This window comes from Scyliorhinus canicula, chromosome 5, assembly GCF_902713615.1.
Source record: "Scyliorhinus canicula chromosome 5, sScyCan1.1, whole genome shotgun sequence".
Lineage (NCBI taxonomy): Eukaryota > Metazoa > Chordata > Chondrichthyes > Carcharhiniformes > Scyliorhinidae > Scyliorhinus > Scyliorhinus canicula.
In genome coordinates, this window is record NC_052150.1 from 59,788,040 (window position 1) to 59,811,620 (window position 23,581).

At 44.2% G+C, this 23,581-nt stretch overlaps 1 protein-coding gene across 1 annotated transcript in view; it reads left to right on the forward strand.

Moving 5' to 3' along the window:
* elovl2 (ELOVL fatty acid elongase 2) overlaps window positions 1–23,581 on the forward strand; it is a 224,546-nt gene that overhangs the window by 170,680 nt on the left and 30,285 nt on the right. Inside the window, exons 4-5 of the mRNA XM_038797149.1 lie at window positions 9,621–9,698; window positions 20,871–21,042. Coding sequence (XP_038653077.1) covers window positions 9,621–9,698; window positions 20,871–21,042 — 250 coding nt within the window. The remainder of the gene's footprint in view (window positions 1–9,620; window positions 9,699–20,870; window positions 21,043–23,581) is intronic.

Genomic DNA, 23,581 nt, shown 5'->3' on the forward strand with positions numbered 1-23,581 from the left:
AGGCGTTTGATAAGGTTCCCCACGGTAGGCTATTGCAGAAAATAAGGAAGTATGGGATTGAAGGTGATTTAGCGGTTTGGATCAGTAATTGGCTAGCTGAAAGAAGACAGAGGGTGGTGGTTGATGGCAAATGTTCATCCTGGAGTTCAGTTACTAGTGGTGTACCACAAGGATCTGTTTTGGGGCCACTGCTGTTTGTCATTTTTATAAATGACCTGGAAGAGGGTGTAGAAGGATGGGTTAGTAAATTTGCAGATGACACGAAGGTCGGTGGAGTTGTGGATAGTGCTGAAGGATGTTATAGGATACAGAGGGACATAGATAAGCTGCAGAGCTGGGCTGAGAGGTGGCAGATGGAGTTTAATGCGGAAAAGTGTGAGGTGGTTCACTTTGGAAGGAGTAACAGGAATGCAGAGTACTGGGCTAATGGCAAGGTTCTTGGTAGTGTAGATGAACAGAGAGATCTCGGCATCCAGGTACATAAATCCCTGAAAGTTGCCACCCAGGTTAATAGGGCTGTTAAGAAGGCATATGGTGTGCTAGCCTTTATCAGCGGGAGGATTGAGTTTCGGAGGCACAAGGTCATGCTGCAGCTGTACATAACTCTGGTGCGGCCGCACCTGGAGTACTGCGTGCAGTTCTGGTCACCACATTATAGGAAGGATGTGGAAGCTTTGGAAAGGGTTCAGAGGAGATTTACTAGGATGTTGCCTGGTATGGAGGGAAGGTCTTACGAGGAAAGGCTCAGGGACTTGAGGTTGTTTTCGTTAGAGAGGAGAAGGCTGCGAGGTGACTTAATAGAGACATATAAGATAGTCAGAGGGTTAGATAGGGTGGACAGTGAGAGTCTTTTTCCTCGGATGGTGATGACCAACACGAGGGGACATAGCTTTAAATTGAGGGGTGAGAGATATAGGACAGATATCAGAGGCAGTTTCTTTACTCAGAGAGTAGTAGGGGTGTGGAACGCTCTGCCTGCAACCATAGTAGACTCGCCAACTTTGAGGGCATTTAAGTGGTCACTGGATAGACATATGGATGAAAATGGAATAGTGTAGGTCAGATAGGCTTCAGATGGTTTCACAGGTCGGCGCAACATCGAGGGCCGAAGGGCCCGTACTGCGCTGTAGTGTTCTATGTTCTATGTTCTATGAAAGTGATTTGGGCTTCTCCAAATTGACTTTTGGCTAGGTTCATCACCAAACCCGCCTCTTGAAGTCGATCGAAGAACTCCATACAATGTTTTAAATGTTCTTTCCACGTCTGGAAGTTGGAAATAAAAGCAGATTGTCCCACTTTCTCAATGCAATCCTTCAAACGTGGGATAGGGTAAGAGTCCGTTCTTGTAACTGCATTCGCCTTTCGATAGTCCACACACAACCATTGGGTACCATCTGATTTAGGTACCATCACTATGGGTCCATCACTATTGGCTGCAACCCACTTCAATTATGCCCTTTTTCAGCATACTCTCAATCTCTCTGTGAACCTGTGCCAATTTTAAAGGATTAAGTCTATATGGATGTTGTTTGATAGGAACAGCATTTCCCACATCTACATCATGTATAGCCATTTTAGTACTTCCCAATTTATCCCTACAAACTTGCCCATGTGATATCAATAACTCTTTTCAGATCAGTGCGTTTTTCCTCTGGAAGGCAACTTAACAATTCATCCCAATTTTTAAGAACATCCTCATTTTCCAATTTAATTTGAGGTATGTCAAATTCACAGTCATCTGGATTTGGTTTGTCACTTTGAGTTAGAATCATTAAAACTTCCTTTTTCTCTCCTTTCCTTTCAAAGTACCTTTTAAGCGTTTTCACATGACACACTCGGTGAGTCTTCCTTCTATCTGGTGTTTTTACCACATAATTCACCTCACCGAATTTCCTTTCAATCTGATACGGTCCACAAAACCTAGCTTTTAAAGGCTCACCTACCACTGGTAACAACACTAAAACTTTATCCCCACTGACAAAAGTACGAACTTTGGATTTCTTGTCCGCGACCCGTTTCATCACATTTTGTGCAACTTTCAAATGTTGTCCAGCCAATTCACCTGCTCTATTTAATCGTTCCCTAAAATTTGACATGTAATCCAACAGTGTAATTTCCGATTTCTAACCCACCAAGTTTTCCTTCATCAATTTAAGTGGTCCTCTTACCTCATGACCAAAAATTAGTTCAAAAGGACTAAATTTGGTAGACTCATTAGGTGCATCCCTAATTGCAAACAATACGAATGGAATTCCTTTATCCCAATCCTCTGGGTAATCTTGACAATACGTCCTCAACATTGACTTTAATGTCTGATGCCACCCTTCTAACGCTCCTTGCGATTCTGGATGATACGCAGTTGATTTAAATTGTTTTGTTCCTAAGCTGTCCATAACTTCTTTGAATAACTTTGAAGTAAAATTTGATCCTTGATCCGATTGAATTTCTGTGGGTAGTCCATATCTAGTAAAGAATTGAAGTAACTCCTTGACAATCCGTTTAGCTGTAATATTACGTACTGGAATGGCCTCTGGAAACCTAGTAGACACATCCATTATAGTCAAAAGATATTGATTCCCACTTTCTGTTTTAGGAAGCGGTCCTACACAATCATTTAGGACCCTTGTAAAAGGTTCCTCAAATGCTGGAATGGTATTAAGGGTAATAGTTTTATCACTGCTTGAGGTTTCCCTATCACTTGACATGTGTGACATGATTGACAAAATTTAACTACATCTTTATGTAGTCCAGGCCAATAGAAATGTTTCTGGATTTTAGCTTGAGTTTTCCTGATTCCCAAATGACCTCCCACTGGTACCTCATGTGCAACTCGCAACACCCCCTTTCTATACCCTACTGGCAATACTACTTGATGAACTTCTGCCCACTTTTCATCCGCCTGCATATGTACAGGTCTCCATTTTCTCATCAAGACATCACTTTTAAGGTAATAACACTCTGGTATACTCTCAGATTCCTCTTCCGTATATGCTTTCTGATATATCCGTTTTATTTCTACATCTTTCTGTTGTAACTCCGCCAGTTTTCCTGAACTAAAAGGATCTGCCTCATCCTCCACCTGTTCTTGTTCTTTTTCAACCACCTGATCAAAAATCGTTTCTGATAATTGCACTTCAACTTCATCTTCACTCTTTGATTTCTCCTCTTGTTTTTACCTGTGACTTTGCGACCGGGTAACTACACAATCCGTAGAAATCCCAGGATATTCATCCTTCAAATCATCAGTTGTCTGATTTTCCACTGGCTTATCAACCACAGTAGGCGTCACTCCCACCTGCGATCCAGCTGTATCATTACCCAAGATAAACTGTATTCCTGGACAAGATAGTTTCTCTATTACTCCTACTACCACTTCACCACTCTTCACTGATTTTCCAACCTTACCTTATATAATGGAACACTACTCCTCTCACCCTGAATTCCACATATCACCACCTTTTCTGGCAACATTTTCCCCAAACTACATAATTCCTCATCTCTTACCATTAAAGATTGACTAGCCCCTGTATCTCTTAAAATTATGACTTCTTAGCCTGCTCCTCCTGATACACGAGTAAACTTTACCCACACAAGTAAATTATTTAAAGACATCTGGCACCTTCTTAACAATTACTTCTTGAACAGGCTGTACAATCGTTTGCGCCTCCTTCGCTTCTCTTGCGCTTTCCTTTACCACTCCAACAAATCCCACTGTCTTATCCTGTTTACCACATCAGCCTTCCCAGTGCTTTTCTTCAACCACCAACACTGTGACTTTACATGGCCTAGTTTATTACAGTGAAAACATTTGAAACTTTTCCTCTCTTTTCCACCCTCCTGGATTTCTTTTTTAATCTGAGGTACACTCTCTTTATTGTCTCCCATCAGATCACCTTTACCTTTACCACTTGAGTATTTCTCATGTCCCCAGTTTCTACCCCTCACCGGCTGAAACTGATGTTGGAAACCAAGCTTTGATTTATGAACTAATTCATAATCATCTGCCATTTCTGCTGCTAATCTCTCAGTTTTAACCCTCTGTTCTTCCACATGAGTTCTCACTACATCAGGAATTGAATTTTTAAACTCCTCCAAAAGTATAATTTCTCTGAGAGCTTCATACGTTTGGTCTTTTTTCAAAGCCCTTATCCACCTATCAAAATTACTCTGTTTGAGCCTTTCAAACTCCATGGGCGCGATTCTCTGCAAATGCGGAGAGTCGTAAAGGCTGCCGTGAAACTGGCCATGTTTCACGGCAGCCTCCGCGCCCCCTCCCAGGACCCGATTCTCCGCCCCCGGGCGGGGCTAGCAGCGTAGCCCCGCGAAGCACGGCATCGCGGGCTTAGCGACCGTCGCTAAGCTCGCGCGCCAAGCGTCACGGTGGCTGACGCGCACGATGACGGCTCCAACCCGCACATGCGTGGATTACGTTATCGCGCATATGCGTCAAACCCGCGCATGCGCGGGCCATCATGCCCCTGAGCCGCCCTGCGGACTGATCCTGCGGGGCGGCGGAGGAACAAAGAGTGCCAATCGGTGCCATGGTTGTCCGGAACGGCACTTTGCGGCCATTTTCACGAATGGTGAGAGCAGGTGTGTTTGCGTTCGTGAAAACGGCTGTAAAGGCCTGGGAATTCGGCCCATCGGCCAGGGGAGAATCGCTGTTCGTCGTAAAAAATGGCGAGCAGCGATTCGTGTCATGGGGCGGCCGTATAGCGGGAGGTCGTGAAAAATGTCGGGAAGGCCCTCCCGCTATTCTCCGACCCGTCGTGGGCAGCGGAGAATCGCGCCCCATGTATGTTTGACAAAATTCTTTCCTTAAATTTCTAAACCTTTGTCTGTAAGCTTCAGGCAATAGCTCATATGCACTTAAGATGGATTTCTTCACCTCCTCATACGTTCCAGATACCTCTTCCGGTAGTGATGCAAACGCATCACAAGCTCTACCAATCAGCTTTGTTTGAATCAGTAACACACACATGTCCTGTGGCCATTTCATTTGTTTAGCGACCTTCTCAAATGAAATGAAAAAGGCTTCCACTTCCTTCTCATCAAACTTTGGCAATGCTTGGACATACTTAAATAGATTCACACCAAGCCTTCGACTATGACACTCCTCACTATCCTCATCACTATCATCCAACTGTACATTTCCCCTTATGTCTGCCAATTTTAATTGACTTTCATGGCCATTTTATGAAGTTCAAACTCCCTCTCTTTATCTTTTTCCCTGATCTGTATCTCCCTTTCTTTTCTTTTTGTTCTGCTCGGGCTATTCTTTCTTTTCTCCTTTATTTTCTCTCCTTTTCTTTTTCCTCTCTCTCTCTCTCTTTCATATTCAAGCTGCTTTAATTCTTTTTCATGTTCCATTTGTTTAATATGCAACTGAAGTTTTGCCATTTAAATGCTTAACCACCGCCATAATGACCTCATCTTTTCGCATTTTGTCAGGTAATGTTAACTGCACTGTTTCTGCCAAATCTAACAGTCTGCTTTTCGGCTCTGTCCGTAAGGTACTGTGTGTGACATTCTCCACCCCCAAAAACTTCTGAGCCTCTGAAAGAGCCATTGTTCACAACACTCTCCCCACTTAAACTAAAATACCACACCGGAAAAGCAACAATCCTTCACTGTCTTTAAGTTCACAAAAGCCAATCCAATAGATTTATCCCCCTCGAGCCCCCAATTGTTATGGCAGTGGCGTTTTCAGAACCCTGAAATGTATCATGGAGTCCAACCAACCTCTCCCTTTTGAAGCACACGGCTTGGTCTCCAGGTGTGTATTACAATTGAATGAAATGAAATGAAATGAAAATTGCTTATTGTCACGGGTAGATTTCAATTAAGTTACTGTGAAAAGTCCCTAGTCGCCACATTCCGGCGCCTGTCCGGGGAGGCTGGTACAGGGATCGAACCGTGCTGCTGGCCTGCTTGGTCATGTATCATGGAGTTCAACCAACCTCTCCCTTTAATGTATTGTTGCTTTTGAAGCACACGGCTTGGTCTCCAGGTGTGGTATTACAATTATGGACACGTGGGTTTTTAAACACAAAACAATGTTTATTCCATTAATTCAACTTAACCTTTTTAAATAAACATTGGATCCCTTAACACCCTCTTACTTCAAAGATAGCGCTGAACATAATACAACACTAAATAATCCCTCAAAATGTTCCTTCAAACCTCCAAAAGACTTAACACCTTTAAACAGAAAGACATCAGGTTAAAGACATTACTATTATGAGTTTAAATCACCCAAATGGTTCAGAAATATTCTTTACTGGCAGAGATCACCGCAGATCCAGCTTACTGCAAACACAGACACACCCAAGCTCTTTTTCTCAAAACTGCCACTAAAAGCAGAAGTGAGCTCAACTCAGCTCCCCCCACCCTCTGACATCACTTCAGTAATATGAGCTGCTCTATTTCTTAAAGGTACATTGCTTCAACATCCATTTCTTAAAGGTACTCTCACATGACAGCATGGCCCAGTCAAAGTAGGTTATGGTAAAGGACATCGGCGGCATTGCCCAAGACACATGCCATGTTGGATTTAGAACATAGAATAGTACAGCACAGTACAGGCCCTTCAGCCCACAATGTTGTACCGACCATTTATCCTAATCTAAGATCAACCTAACCTACACCCCTTCAATTTGCTGCTGTCCATGTGCCTGTCCAAGAGTCGCTTAAATGTCCCTAATGACTCTGACTCCACCACTTCCGCTGGCAGTGCATTCCACACACTCTCTGTGTAAAGAACCGACCTCTGACATCTCCCCTATACCTTCCCCTAATCACCTTAAAATTATGTTGCCTCATGACAGCCATTTCTACCTTGGGGCAAAGTCTCTGGCTATCCACTCTTTCCGTGCCTCTCATCATCGTGTACACCTCTATCAAGTCACCTTTCTTCCTTCTTCGCCCCAGTGAGAAAAGCCCTAGCTCCCTCAACCTTTCTTCATAAGACATGCCCTCCAGTCCAGGCAGCATCCTGGTAAATCTCCTCTGCACCCTCTCCAAAGCATCCACATCCTTCCTATAATGAGGTGACCAGAACTGGACACAATATTCCAAGTGCGGTCTAACTAGAGTTTTATAAAGCTGCAGCAAAACCTCGCGGCTCTTAAACTCAATCCCCCTGTTAATGAAAGCCAACACACCATACGCCTTCTTAACAACCCTATCCACCTGGGTGGCAACTTTGAGGGATCTATGTACGTGGACCCCAAAATCTCTGTTCCTCCACACTTCCAAGAATCCTGCCTTTAACCCTGTATTCAGCATTCAAATTCGTCCTTCCAAAATGAATCACTTCACATTTATCAAGGTTGAACTCCATCTGCCATTTCTCAGCCCAGCTCTGCATCCTGTCAATGTCCTGCTGTAACCCACAACAACCCTCAACACTATCGACAACTCCCCCTTCGTGTCATCGGCAAACTTACTAACCCACCCTTCCACTTCCTCATCCAAGTCATTTATGAAAAATCACAAAGAGCAGAGTTCCCAGAACAGATCCTTGCGGGACGCCACTGGTCACCGACCTCCAGGCGGAATACTTTCCATCCACTACCACTCGCTGTCTTCTTTCAGCCAGCCAGTTCTGTATCCAGACAGCCAAACCTCCCTGTATCCCATGCCCCCTAACTTTCTCAATGAGCCTACCATGGGGAACCTTATCAAATGCCTTACTGAAATCCATGTGCACCACATCCATAGCCCGACCTTCATCGATGTGTCTTGTCACATCCGCAAAGAATTCAATTGTGAGGCAAGACCTGCCCCTTACAAAGCCATGCTGACTATCTTTAGTCAAACTATGCTTTTCTAAATAAAATTTATTAATGAATTAGGATCCAGATTTTGTTGCTAGCTTAATGCTGCATGATCATTTATCGAACAGCAATCATAATATGCTCAAGTTCAATGTAGTGTTTGAAAGGCACCAGGAATCAGCTTTTAATTTTATAGATTGATGTAAGGCTGACTCTGGGAAGAAACCAAAATTTCCCTGAAAAACTTCACAAAGCTGTTAGAAGATCAGTGGGGCATGTAAAAAAGGAATTTGGGTGGTGGTGGAGGTGTGCAGGTGCTGGTTGGGGGGGGGGAGGTGGTGGTGGTGGAGAGCTTGAAATGTCGACATTGAAATTTCAAATGACAGCATAAAATACAAAAGTGAAAATACTAGCACAAATCCTGGCAAGTGGGAGAGGGCAGTGGAGAGTGGTGAGTTCACACGGAGTCCGAGTCCATGGCAGCATGCACTTTTGCATGTATGTCTGTTTTGAAATAAATTTAAAGTATCCAATTCATTTTTTTTTTCAATTAAGGTGCTTTTAGTCAATTAAAAGCATAGTTTGATTTAGTATGGCCAATCCATCCTGCACGTCTTTGGCTTGTGGGGCGAGATCCTTGTAGACACGGGGAGAATGAGAAAACTCCACATGGACATTGACCCGGGGCCATGAATCAAACCCGGGTCCTCGGCACCATAAGGCAGCAGTGCTAACCACTGCACCACCGTTCTGCCATTTTACATGAATGTCTGAAGCATGGATAGTGATTTCAGAGGCTCCAACTTTCTTCCCATTACATGGCTGACCAGGAATGTCTCCTATTTTTACTGCCTACCATTGGCATGTTTTGGAAGGATTTGCATGTTGATAATCAACTTGTTTGGCCATGTTACGAATGCACCTTCCTTGACTAGCAAGTCCTGAAGTGGACTCAAACCTGGATCTTCTGGCTAAGAGGCAATAACACTACCCAGCACACCACAAGATCTGCACACAAATAAAGAGTGACAAAACAGATAGTAAGAACTACAAAGGGAGCATTTAAAACATCTGCATGGGTAGCAAAACCAACACAAAATGTTATGATTATATTTAAAAAAAGGAAGTATTTAGGAGCAATATGGGCCCTTTGGAAACTGATAATCATGATATTGTCACTGAAAATAAATTAATGCTGGACATGTTGAATAATTTGCATGGGTATTCACAGTTTCTTAATATACTCCCGATATATACTCACCAAAATGAATGTTAACAAAATAATAGCAATGGGGAAAATAACCCTAAAGAGTGACAAATCCATAAGAGCAGATGGTTTCCCCCCCTGGGTTTTAAAGGAAGCAGGTGAGAACATTATCCATGACCCAACTATAATATTCCAAAATTCTCTTCATTTGAGGTCTGTTCCTTTGGATTGGAAAATTGCACGTTATTCTAATTTTAAGAAAGGTGAGAGAGAGAGAAAAAACAGGAAATTATAGAGCAGTTAGTCTGACATCTATAGGAAGCCAACATGGATTTGTAAAGAGTGGGTCATGCTGAATGAACCTGATCAAATTTTTTGAAGAGTTTACTAAGGGCAATGTCTATCTATGTTATTTATATGGACTTTCATAAGTCATTTACTGACATCCTTCATAAGAGGCTGTAAGCTAAAGCCCATGGAATTGAAGGCGAATTCTTACCATTCAAAACAGATGGTAATCTGGGAAGATTGTGCTTTTCCCCTCTGAACTTATTGCTATTAGTTTCAAATATGGTTTCTGTGTTCTGGATCAACAATTATCAAATCATTTTCTAATAACAGGTTTGTGTTCACAGCTGGTCCTGGCAAGCTGGGAAGGAAGGTATAACTTGCAGTGTCAGAATCTTCACAGTTCCGGTGATGCCGACATCAGGGTGAGATGAAAAAATACGGATTTCCAATGTGGTAATAATGCTGAATGTAATTCTTAGAGAATGTTCTCGCACCACGTGGACAGCACTGCCTTCCACATTCATACAAGAGGATGCCTACACTTGGCAATTCTTGGGCAACACCAGTGTTACTCTTGCGAAGAAACGTATTAGTTCAGGTCAGAGGAAATTTCTCATTTGATTTTTTTCCTCTTGGGAACTGAACAATTGTGATCAGAAACTAATCTTATTATGATGCTGTGCTTCATGTGCGAAAATATGATTACCATGAATTTTAAAGACTATAGCCAAGATTGTCCATTTGGGAGACAAAAGGGCGGGATTCTCCGTTCCCCGACACCGCAGGTACGTGTGCTCTCAGTTTCCGTGAACCCAGCATGGCGGCTGCAGACTGTGTCCAGCGCCGCCAACAGTCAGGGGTGAGCCGTGCTGCTGGCTGGTGTGGGGGGGGGGGGCTTTATCTGTTTATCTAGCAGGTTATCACTGTACACACGTGCGGCCACGGACCTGGCAAGACTCCAGTTGTTTATATCAGGAAGGCTGTGCATTTGATATTGCGTGGCTGCTAGCCCCTCAGCGGTCGGAGGATCGGTGCTGGGGGCTCGCCGATTTTCTTTCGGCACAAATGTTCCTAATCCAGCCCTGAGTTCTCCAGCCAGAACTGAATTGCACCATTTTACGATCCCCTTGGGGTCTGTTTTATTGTCATGATTAGAAGTGCATTAAATTCCCCACCTTCTAAAATTGAAAATAAAACATTGCAGCTTTCAATTAGATTTTAAAAAGAGACCTGATGCTGGAGTATGTCAGCAAACTACCTGGTGTAGCTTTGGAGAAATTCAATAACCATCGGTTCCTCATTTCAATAGGCTTCACTGTAGACATTTCCCAAGTGCTGTTATTACAGCTGAGTACATTATGAATGCTTGGCTGAGTATCAAACGCTCCAAAACCAGTTATCTCAACAGAAGTTGAGTATGCATTGTGATTGACAACTTTTAAGGGATTATTAAAGGGTTAAATGCCTTTGATATGGTTAGTGAATATAAGGTGGTGTTAGTTTGGCACAAGAGGATAAAGGTTTGCACAAAGACTTACGGAAGTGGGGGAGGGGTAAGGATTACACATAGGAAGGAATTGCGCACAGACTCATGGAAATGGTGCCAGGAAGGAATGGGAGAGAAAAGATAAAGACAGTTGTGGTCCCTGGTCTGGAGCTTAGTACCCAATAGGGTGCTCGAGTGAAATTGTTTTGGAGCTTTGCAGGCCATGCTATAAGATGTAGTCACACTACAGGGAGGGGCAATGGTTGTGAGCTCAATTGTGAAAGGGCACAGCTTGGTGTCTGTCTTGGTAATGGGCTGATTACCCATTGGTCAGATGGGATGGTCAGCATTAGAGGAGCTATCTGCAGCCTGTAAAGGGGCAAAATGTGCTGCAGAGAGGGGAATGGTGGTGGTGGGGGGGGGGGGGGGGGGGCGGAGGTGAACTCCTCCATACGAGACTGTTCACACAGTCCCAAGGTGGGGAGGGGAGTTCCACAATGGGTATTGGGACATCGACCGTTCTGGGTTCAGGTGGGATGGTTGGCATATTGACCACAATTACTAAGGAATGAAGGATTATTGGGGCAGGCTGAAGAATAACTGGTTGCATCTCCATCTGCGCATCATGAGGTTCCAAGAAGATTGGAGGGTCAGTGACAGTAATTGAGGGAGTGTCAAAGCGATACAATCTGAGCACCACCATCATGTCCAGTTTATGTTGTGGAGTAGTCAGAAAACACAACTAGAGAAGAATCTGGATGGGAGGTGTTGGAATCAGTGTGGGAGGAGGCAAAGCTGCATTAGGGGCTCCATTTCATTGACAGTCTCAACCTGCTTGTGCTCAAAATATTAAAATGTAGTCAGAGATAAGGGAAAACTGCAGGATCTCCTCGGGATGGTTCCATTGACCAAGACTATAAGATGTAGGCCATTCAGTCCATCGAATCTTCTCTGCCATTCAATGAGATCATGACTCATCTAAAATCATAAAAACCATAGAATGCCTACATGTAGTAGACCAGTCAGCCCATCAAGTCTGCACTGGCCCTTGGAAAGAGAACACTATTTAAGCCCACACTTCCACAGTTATCCCCATAACCCAGTATTTCCACAGTCCAAAGATGTGCAAGTTAGGTGGATTGACGATGCTAAATTGCCCTTAGTGTCCAAAAAAGATTAGGTGGGGTTATGGGGATAGGGTGAAGGTTTGTACTTGGGTAGGGTGCTCTTTCCAAGGGCTGGTGCAGACTCGATGGTCTGAATGGCCTCCTTCTACAAATAACACAAAAAAGAAGCAATAAATAATGCAAAACAGGTTCAAAATAGAACAAGAATAACTGTAAATATCGGAAAAGCTAAATAACTTAAACTCTACACCCCAAATACCTAACAGTTGACGGTATCTAGATCATTGAAAAAGGAGATAAACAGTCAGGTTAAATCTCTCAACAGACCCCTCATAGTAAATTTAAATTTCTCCAAATGCAAAAAGGACATTACGTCCCCTAACCAGCCAGAGGCGCTAGACAGAACAGGAAGTCTCCAACCGAGCAGTATCCATTCAAATGCCCAATTCACCTAACAAGCAGGTCTTTTGGGACTTGTGGGAGGAATCCGGAGCACGTGGAGGAACCCATGCAGACACGGGGAGAATGTGCAGACTCCACACAGACAGTGACCCTCTTTTATTACGCTCCTGTATCTTTAATTACACTTCTCTGTGTGTTTTGATATACTACGGAGTGTAATATGTGTTACTCAAACCTTAGTTACTGATGAGGTCTGCTGAATTTCGAAGAAGACGCCTCGAACTTGTCTAGTAGTAACAAAAGGTTTACCGAGTAACTATAACAATAATTGCGTGGGTTCTTTACTTTAACATTAATATTATTGCTAAGGTTAACAAGATCTAACTACAGTAACTATGCGTAAATACACTAAACATCTGAGCTAACCTGATACTCCTGTCCTGGTAACAGTCCATCCAAAAGAGAGAGAGAGACACACAATGTGGTTGCATTTATACCCCTGTTGGCCCGGCACTCTAGTTATCATCTGGTGCTACTGATTACACATGCACATACAGAGATCACTACATCCCCTTTTTTCTTGTTTTGTAAAGAACAATTGTTGTAAAGAAAATTGAACAAACATAATGGATGCAGTTTGCAAATGCATTACATGAAATCAATGGGTTAATCAGTCAAATGTTACTACATTTCATCTCTTAGGTTGTGTTTTCCCATTTGCTTGTGGTTCAGTCCTAAGTCATCATGAGGTGTTCAAATGGTTGAATCACTTCGTTGTCTGATTTTGACATTTTCACTCTGTTTGTGGTAGCGATTCTGTTACATCTTTGTTGTCTGACCTGGACTTTTTCCTGTGCTCGTGGTATTGATTCTGTATGTCATCTGCCTTGTCTGACCTGGACTTTTTCTTGTGCTTGCGGTATTGATTCTGTATGTCATCTGCCTTGAAAGCTGGTTTGTTTGTTTGTTGTGGAGCAAATGTGAATTCGTGAGATTCGTTGTCACGCCATGGTATATTTGTACTCTTGTCATTGTTTTGGAGTGTGCTGTTGCATTGTGTTGCTCATTGTGGGTGAGTGTGCTTTCCACTCAATTGGCTCTGTTTTATTCCTTAGCTCTAGAGTCGCCAGGTATCGTTATGATACCGCCACAAGATTCAAGTTCAAGTTCAGACCAATGACTCAATACACCAGTTAGTAAGTTCAAAACAAGACACGTTTATTATTACACAGTTATTTACGACTCATGCATATAACACTAAAAGACTAGGCTATTCCTACCACTAACAGGCCAATACTTATCTGGAATAAGGGAACTGCTGGATCAGGGAACAATGGCATCTTGCTTTGTCCTGGATCCGCAGGCTTCCAGTTGGTGTTGACTAAAGGGGTCAGGAGTGTCTACTCTCGTAGCGTGCATTGGATGACACTTACTTGATGGCGGCTGCTGACCAGGCCTCTCCTTCTCAAGGTCTTCTGCTGCAAAGGTGTTCTGCTGGGAGGGCCGGCTGGTCAAGAAGAAAGAATCAGTCCTGGGACCTGACTTTTATAGGTCCCAGGGGCTTCGCGCCCTTCTGGGCAGACCCTCTATAAACTTGCAATCGATTGGGTCTCTTCCCAATCAATTGATTTGAATTTCCCCAATAACGGGGCTGTTTCTCGATCGCTGGGCGGTTCTTTCCACCTTATTTGTGTCCTTTGTTTCAGACTCCACTGGCACCGGGATGTCTGACCTTCTATAGAATGTTTCAATCTCTTCTAATTGTTGTGTCCATTGTGCCTGGGTATCACCAGGAATCGCTCACTTAATACGCGCAGCTCATTAGTTACAATGCTATCTGGTTTCTTTAGCAGCTGGAATGGTGGTGGTGGGGGATTCTGCAAACTGCTTGTCTCTTTGCAACTGTCCATTTTTCCCTGTAACATTTGCGTTCTTCCATTTTGTGTGAGGAAGTGGCCACCCAGGTGGCTACAATTGTCTTTCATGTGCAGAGTTGTACCACGTTCTGCAGGTCGTTGTTTCATTGTTGTTTTCGTTATTCTTGTTGTTTTTGTCGTGATTGTTTTGTTGTTGTGCATGTGGGTTTTGTTCTTCGTGTGGGTTTTGTTGTTGTGCATGTGGGTTTTGTTGTGTGTGTGGGTGTTGTTGTTGTGCATGTTGATTTTGTTGTTGTGCGTGTGGGTTTTGTTGTTGTGTTTGTAGGTTTTGTTGTTGTGCGTGTGGGTTCTGTTGTTGTGCTTCCTGTTGTTTTTGTGTTGCTGCTATTCTTGTTTCTCTTGTGCTTCTTGTGGTTTTTGTTGTTCTTGTTGCGCTCAATGACTGTTCCGTGTGAATAATTTGAGTAATTCACAAAGTTATTGGTGTCAGTGTTCTTTGTGGTATCTGAAGTTTCATTGAGTGTTTCTGCTTGAGGATTGTGAGAATGATCTGATATTGCATTGATCTTGGTGACATCAGTCATTTGTGGTTGACGTGATTCCTCTTTGGTACTCCTCTTCTGTAGTCATTTCTGGTTCACTTGAATCATCATTGATTTCTTGGTGCTCCTCTTTTGGAGTCATTTCAGGTTCATTTGAATCATCTTTGGATTCTTGGTGCTCCTCTTCTGGAGTCAAAATCTTCAAGATTTCATTTTCTGGTGCGTAGTTTAGAGTAGATGAGGTTTTAATTGACCTGGTCTCACTGGACTCATGAGTAGTTTTACTTGGATCGTTGAGTGTTTCTGTACAGACGAGCTAAGATCTGTCAGTCTCGCTGTGATCTTGCACATCTTGTATGTCGATTGTGATCACATTGTCACTATTCTCACATACAGTGGGTAGACATTCATTGTCTTCTTGTTGATTAAATGAGCTGGGTGGACTTTCATAGTCTTTTTGTTGTTCACGTGAACTTGGTAGACTTTCATAGTCTGTTTCTGGTTGCTCAGATAAGGTGGATAGACCTTCATAGTCTTCTTTGTGCACAGTTGGCGCTCTGGAGTCTTTAATTGCTTCCATTCTGTCAATGAGCTCGCTGTGGAGGCTTGCATCACTCTCTCTGTGAAGTCTTTCATCGCTCTCTGTGTGGAGTCGTACAGTGGTCTCTCTTTGGAGTTGATCTGTGCTCTATCAACGGAGTCATTCTGAGTTCTCTGTGTGGCGTTGTTTTCTTCTTGGCTGATTGAAAGGTTGCTGTCATCCAATGTTTCAACGATCTGCCATTGTACCATGGTATTGGATTCATCTACCATGAGTAGATTTGTATTGAGCTTTTCAACCGTGTTGCTGATGCTATGATCATCATAACCGAAGAATGCAGCCATGTCTGAGTATTCTTTCACAAAATTTTTATCAGATAGTCCAGAAATTAATTGATCCATTATCATAGTGTCTCTGAAATCAGCATAATTACAACCTTGTGCTATTAACTTGAGGCCTGTAATAAAATTAGTGATGGGCTCTCCGTTTCAGTGGCACCTATGATGAAAGTTAAATCTTTCCAGCATCTCGCCAGACTGACTTTTAGTTCTTCAAATTTTTTGAGTATTACTTCTAATTTGATGTTGTCTTCACCTTCTAAGTAATTAAAGCAATTATAAATTTCTCTAGCTTCATGTCCTGCTGTTGCAAGTAGCTCAAATCATTAGCTGACATAAATATTTGGAACATCTGTTCCAAACATTTTCCAGTTATAACTTAAATTACCAGTTGTTCCAGCTGCCATGGAGCTGCAACGAGTTATATCAAATCAGTTAGTCATCGAGGATCCATATGCTACAAAGTCTTCCACAATTGAATATCCGGTTTGAATTTTCTTCTCTTTTTGTCTAATCTAATCTAACTAGTTCTTTCAAAGCCACCAGTCCTGGGACCATCTTTTATTATGCTCCTGCATTATCTTTTATTACACTTCTCTGTATGTTTTGATATACTACGGAGTGTAATATGTGTTACTCAACCCTTGGTTACTGATGAGATCTTCTGAATCTTGGTGAAGACGACTCAAATTCATTCAGTAGTAACAAAAGGTTTATTGAGTAACTACAACAATAATTGTGTGAGTTCTTTACTTTAACATTGATACTATTGATAAGGTGAACAAGATCCAACTATAGTAACTATGCATAACGACACTAACCATCTGAGCTAATCTGATACTCCTGTCCTGGTCACAGTCCATCCAAAAGAGAGAGAGACACAAAATGGTTGCCTTTATACACCTGTTGATCTGGTCCTCTCGTGATCACCTGGTGCTACTGATTACACATTAACTTCTTATGTATATGCACATACGGAGATCACTACAGACCCAAGCTGGGAATCAAACCCGGGTCCCTGGCGCTGTGAAGCAACAGTGCTAACCACTATTACCATGTCACAGTGGAATCGTTTCAGCTAATCTTGGGGTGACTTCAGTTTTGCTCTGGATCCCAGAATGGATCAGTCCATGCCCAAATTTCATAGAAATTTCATAGAATTTACAGTACAGAAGGAGGCCATTTGGCCCATCGAGTCTGCACCGGCGCCTGGAAAGAGCACCCTACCTAAGGTCAACACCTCCACCCTATCCCCATAACCCCACCCAAATCTAAGGGCAATTTTGGTCACTAAGGGTAATTTATCATGGCCAATCCACCTAACCTGCACATCTTTGGACTGTGGGAGGAAACCGGAGCACCCGGAGGAAACCCACGCACACACGGGTAGGATGTGCAGACACCGCACAGTGACCCAAGCCGGAATCGAACCTGGGACCCTGGAGCTGTGAAGCGATTGTGCTATCCACAATGCTACCGTGCTGCCCCACAATGCTACCGTGCTGCCCCATCTCTGACTCCATCACAGGTGGCAAAGGCGTTGTTGGTTTTCATGGAGTAGACGGGGGGTGTGTGGTGTTGAGCGGTGGGGGAGCAGATCCGTGGTGTTTTTGCACCTGGATGAAAAATATTTTTTACTTTTTCTCCCATATCCACCAGGTATACTCACGTTATGACTTTTTTGTGGTAGATAAGTCTCTCCTCCCTTCGGTGAAGAGGGCGGGTTACTCAGTGATTGTGATTTCAAACCATGGCACAGATTTTGTTGATTCGGCACTAGAGTCTGGTCCCTCCCAAGGTCTTCCATGAATATTGGATTCGGCATTGTTGGCGGACAAAAGATTTTGCGAACGCATGTCTACTGCCATTGGGGAATATATTGGGCAGAATTCTCCCGAATTCGTACAGTGGCCCAACGGCGGCGTAAAAAGCAGCGCGAACCACTCCGGCGTCGGGCTGACCGGAAGTAGCAGAAACCTCCGCACTTCCGGGGGCTAGGCCAGCAGCAGAGGGGCTGGTACCGCGCTAAGCGGGCCGAAGAGCCGGCGTGAGTTAGCGCATGCGCAGAACCGCCAGCGTGATTCCACGCTTGCGTAGACCAGCCGGCGTATTCTAATGCATGCGCAGGGGGTGTCTTCTCCAGGCCGGTCATGGCGGAGCCCTACAGGGGCCGGCACGGAAGGAAGGAGTGCCCCCATGGCACAGGCCCGCCGCAGATCGGTGGGCCACGATCGCGGGCCAGGCCACCATGGGACCCCCCTCCCCCCCTCCCAGGGCTGGATACCCCCGCAGCCCCCCCCCCCCCCCCCCCCCCTCCCCACCGAGGACCACACCAGCCGGCCTACCAGCCAGATTCCCACTGTGTGGGACCATGTCCGTTCCACGCCGGCGGGACTGGCCAGAAACCGACGGCCGCTCGGCCCATCGGGGCCCGGAGAAATCCCCGGGGGCCGCTGCCAACGGCTCCCAACTGGCATGGTGTGATCCTCGCCCCCGCACAAAAAACGGCGCTGGAGAATACGGGATTCACACCACCCCCTGGGGATTCTCCAACCCGGCGGGGGGTCGGAGAATCCGCTGATTAAATTTAATAAAAGTGAGTTTAGATCACCATCTATGTTGTGGGAAGGTGGTGATTGGGAAGAGTTAATTTCCTACAAAGCACACATGGAAAGGACTGCGAAGTTGGAGCAGCAGAGACTAGTGAACTCCATCCTTGAAGCGGACCATCAATACTCACTTGGCCCAACCCCGGAGTTGCTGGCAAGAAAGAAAACCCTGCAGACACAGTTTGAATTACTATCAATGGGCAAGTCGGTGGGCCAGCTGCATTGTTCAAGGGGTGTATTTTATGAACATGGGGAGAAGGCCAGTCACCTTTCAATTCATAAGCTGAGGCAACAGGCAGCTTACCGGGAGAATGTGCAGATAAGGGACTCAAGTGGCAGTCAAAAAGTAGTAATCACCTCTTTTTGCCAGGGAGTTTAGGCTCGGCGTTTAGGTCACGTGAGGGGAAGGGTTTGGAGAGGTTTTGTGACTTGTCTGTGGAAGGAACGTTTGCCTGCTTTAAGGAGCGGTCAGAAAAATTTCAACTCCTTGGTTCCAATCTGTTCAGATAATTTCAGATTTGCAATTTTTGGTGTAAGTCTTTTCCTTTGGCTCCACCATCCTCCCTGTTAAAGAGGATTTTGTCTCTGGCTTCAGGGGAGCGTTTGGTGTATTTATGGTCTGATCCTATCAGTGGAGTCAGCTCCATTGGTTGAGGAAAAGGTGCAATGGAGGGTGAATTGGGTCCTATTGTGGATGATGAAGTATGAAGTCAGGCTCTTTACAGAGTCAACTCCACATTCTCTTGCGCTCGGCTTCATCTGATCCAATTCAAGATGGTGTACAGAGCTCATTTGACGAAGGCAAGGATGGGCATTTTTTTTCTGATGTGGAGGACAGATGTGAGCATTGTTGTCGGGGGGTGGGGGGGAGGCGGCTAACCACACTCATCTGTTCTGGCCTTGGCCCAAAGTTAGTAAGCTTCTGGATCTCCTTCATGTCAGAGATACACAATATCAATCTGGATCCGTGTTCACTGGGGGCCATTTTTGGGGTATCAGACTCGCTGGTGTTGCAGACGGGGGTGAAGGCGGATGTCCTCACCTTTGCCTTGTTAGTAGCCTGGAGACGAGTTCTGCTTGCGTAGCGATCGTCTGCCTTGGTTTAATGTTGGGAGGTTATGTTAATTTGGGCTCTTGATTGTTTATTATATTCTTTGTTGCACTGTAACTTGAATTAACTGTTTGATATTATTTTGTTTATAATGAAGAATTTTCAACCAAAAATATTTTTTAAAAAATAGACTAGTCAAGTGAGTAGAAAAACGGCAAATGGAATTCAATTTGGAGACATGTGTGATAATGTAAATGGGGAGGAAATACACTGCCAGGGAATACATAGTACATGGTAGGATATCTGGGATGCATACGCACAGATCCATGATGGTAGAAGAATTGCTAACTTGGGTTGTTAAGAAGTCATGAAAAATATTTTCCTTAATTAACAAAGACATAGCATGCAAGAATGGATAAGTTATATTGGAACTGTATAAAACACTAGTTAGGTCACTGCGAGAGTGTTGCACAAACCTGGTCACTGCATTACAGGAAGCAAGTGATCATTATTTTTTGTGTCAGTGACTCCCGAAGTGAGGTCTCTCGATATCAACAGTGCACACACTTTGTAGAAAAAACATTTTAAAAATCAACAAAAGTAGAATCAACTGCTTCCACATCCTCCCCTGGCAACGCATTCCAGGCACTCACCACCCTCTGTGTAAAAATACCTGCCTCGCACATCTCCTCTAAACTTTGCCCCACGGACCGTAAACTTATGCCCCCTGGTGACTGACCACTCCACCCTGGGAAAGAGTACCTGCCCATCCACTCTATCCATGCCCCTTATAATCCTGTAGACCTCTATCAAGTCGTCCCTCAACCTCCGTCGTTCTAATAAAAACACTCTGAATCTATTCAGCCTCTCCACATTGCTAACACCTTCCAGACTAGGCAACATCCTGCTAAACCTCCTCTGTATCCTCTCCAAAACCTCCACATCCTTCAGGTACTGTGGTGGCCAGAATTGTGCGCAATATTCGAAGTGCGACCAAACCAAGGTTCTACACAACTGAAGCATGACTTGTCAATTTTTATACTCGATGCCCCATCCAATGAAGGCAAGCATTCCGTATGCTTTCTTGACTACCTTGTCTACTTGTCTTGCCACCTTCAAAGATCTGTGGACCTGCACGCCCAGATCTCTCTGAATTTCTATATTACTAAGAGTTTTGCCATTTACGGTATATTTCCCCTCTATGTTAGACCTACTAAGATGCATTACCTTACATATGGTCTGGATCAAACTACATGAGACATGATGATCTGAAACGGACTGCCCGAAAGGGTGAAAGAATCAGATTCAGTATTAATTTGAAAAATGAAGCGGATCTACAAAATTGCAGACTGTATGTTAGGGGTGAAGAGAAACTAATTGGGTATGTCAGCCAAAGATGGACTGAATGGCCTCCTGTGCTACAAGATTCTATGATCTTTGATTGTCTTATGATTAGACGTTGAGTTGACGCTTGGCACTGACTTTTAAGCATTGCTGTGACTAAAATGGCATGTGGAAAAAATGACCACATCAAAACTCAGTAAAAATAAATTTTGTTCAAACAATTACTTGTTTTATCTTGTTGCAGCTGGTTGTAAGGATGTATGTGTTCATTTTACAGGTGGCCAAGGTGCTGTGGTGGTACTACTTTTCTAAAGCTATTGAATTTATGGACACAATATTTTTTGTCTTACGGAAGAAGAACAGCCAAATTACATTTCTTCATGTATATCACCATGCAACAATGTTCAACATCTGGTGGTGCGTTCTTAACTGGATACCTTGTGGCCAAAGTGAGTTGTATTACGGATACTGGTTCAAATTAACCATTTACGTAATGGATGAACAATGTAAATGAACAAAATGGGGATTTGGTGCGAAATAACATGGGCCCAAATTTGCAGGTATGAAATGCCACTTGCACCATAGGTATGCAGTTACTCTCCATGAAATTTCAGCCATATTGCGTGGCATATTACATTCTGGAGTCCAGTGGCAGGTCGGAAAATTGGCATAATTCCCACTAGGTTGCTGGATGTCTGAACACATGCGATCTTCTGCTGTACAGCTAATTAATTATGCATCCAGGAGGAGCACAGGAAGCTCCCCACCCTGCCATTACCTCATGGAATGACCAGGTGCCATTTTTAAATAGCACCCAACCATTCACTCAATGCAGGCCAGGCATTCCCTATCACTCCTCCAGAGTCCTTGTGGCTGCAGCTTATACTGGAGAAGCTGGCAGATGTGAGAAACCACATCTGGGACATATGAGGACGTATCCGGCATTGTCTTTCACTAATTTCTAGACAAGACCACCACCGGCACCATATTCATGGTCAGGCCAATGCTCATCATTGTAGTGAACCCTGTTTTCCAGCATATTGACCTTCTGGAGGCCCCACTGCCTCTAGCAACTCACGCTCTAGCTCTTCTTAGTTCTGTACCAGCTTGCGATGGGCCCTCCTTCTCTTCGTCTGGACGTCATGGTTACCTGTGGGCTGCAGCCTGCATCATTGTCGCCTCAGTGGATGTGTGAATGAGTTGAAGTGATAAATTCAGTGAGCAATCTTCTACAGATTTGCCTCCATCTCAAAGCCAGCCAGCCATGCTAAGTTCTTCACCTGATCTCCATCTTGAAATGGCATTCCCACACCTCCACTTCCAGGTGAAGGATAACCTGGAGGACCAGAGATGTGTGTTCCTCCCATTCATAAATGACTGTGCATGGAGACATTGTTCTTTGACCAGGCTGATATGTCCGATGTGCAAGAAGGCTCCCTCTGGCACTATTTTACTTTCCTTCACTCTCCTCGAAACTCTGTAGAAGAGCATTCCCTTGTCAGCCATGACCATTCATCTATGATGATGGAGCCATGCCCCTTGACGGATCCACCTCCCTCTCTCTCTATCTTTGGGTCTTACTTCAGCTGATGGCAAATGGCATACAATGATTGACAGCTCCACACCTTTCTGGGATCTCGATCAGATCTGTGAGTCGAGAAACAAATCTGCAACCTTGTGGGCCTCACCATAGAGTGGAGAACACAAGTGAGCTTGGTTGATATCCAGTCACCAGAGTCATTCAGGTTTCCCTTTCATCGGTCACTTGTACTGACCTTGTACTCCAACCACCCGAAAGACTGTCCTCCTTTTTTGGGGGATCTGTTTCACTGACTAACTGCATGGTCAAGTCACATTTTAAATATGGTGCACGTCAGCTTCCAGTCACAGTCCACTACCTTCTACCCTCCCCTGACAACCACCAACGTTCCTCCACCAGCCTTAACCCACCCTATATCATCAGTGCTCTTCCCTCTGTCACCCACACAGGCTTACTGTTATGCTAGAGTTTATTCTGATCAGTCTCCACATGCTTTCCCTCCTCTCTGAGCCAACGCCAGTTGCTGTCCCCATGTCCACCCTTACCCTGCCCCCTTCTATTATCAAAGCCAGCTGTCTGTGACCCATCCTCAAACCTCTCAAATAGTACCATCACCAAGCACTCTCTCACCCTGCCACACTACCGCATCCCACCCCATCCTCAGACTGTGGATGTTCCCTCCTATCGACAACACCTTGAATTCACCCTCCAGGATCCACTGTCGACACCACTCACCATGTCCTCTGAGACTCTTCCCTCTCGCTTTCCTACTTACCCTGACTCCCGTGTACAGCCTTGGTGCAGCTTTTGCTACCAACATTTGGCTGAAGTTAGGAGAGGTGTGCAAGAAAGCAAAAGCAGCACCCACTGACCTCAAAGTCATGGACAAGGTGAAGCCTGCCAGGTACATGTCACTTAGTTGTAAAACGAATGTTCTAAATTCTCACGGGGGGGGGAGGAGGAGTTTAAATTGGAAAGTGGCCTTTTAATGAGCGTGCATTAGATGCTGATGCATGCAATAGGAGGCCCGACCTTCATTGAAATGCAGGAGAACGAAATTCAAACTGTTTAATCCACCATTGAGAAACACGTTTTTTGACTTCTGCCAAATGATTCTTGCTACTGGGGCACCAGAGAATTCCGCCCATTATGTTTGTTTCTGCCAACCTTATGTTGTGAATAACTTTTAAACTGCCCGCAAGCCTCAGTGATAATGCCCTCAATTTATTTAGGCTCCAAACAGCTGAGATAAAATCAAAATGCTGCAGATGCTTGGAATCTGAAATAAAAACAGAAAACTGAGCAGGTATGACAGTATGGCGAAAGAAACGATTAACATTTCAGGTTTACCACCTTTTGTCAGAACTGATCAGAAGTGAATCTGCTCAGAGGGACTGGTGAAATGGGCAGTCATATAATAGATCACACTTTATGCAGAGAATTATGAA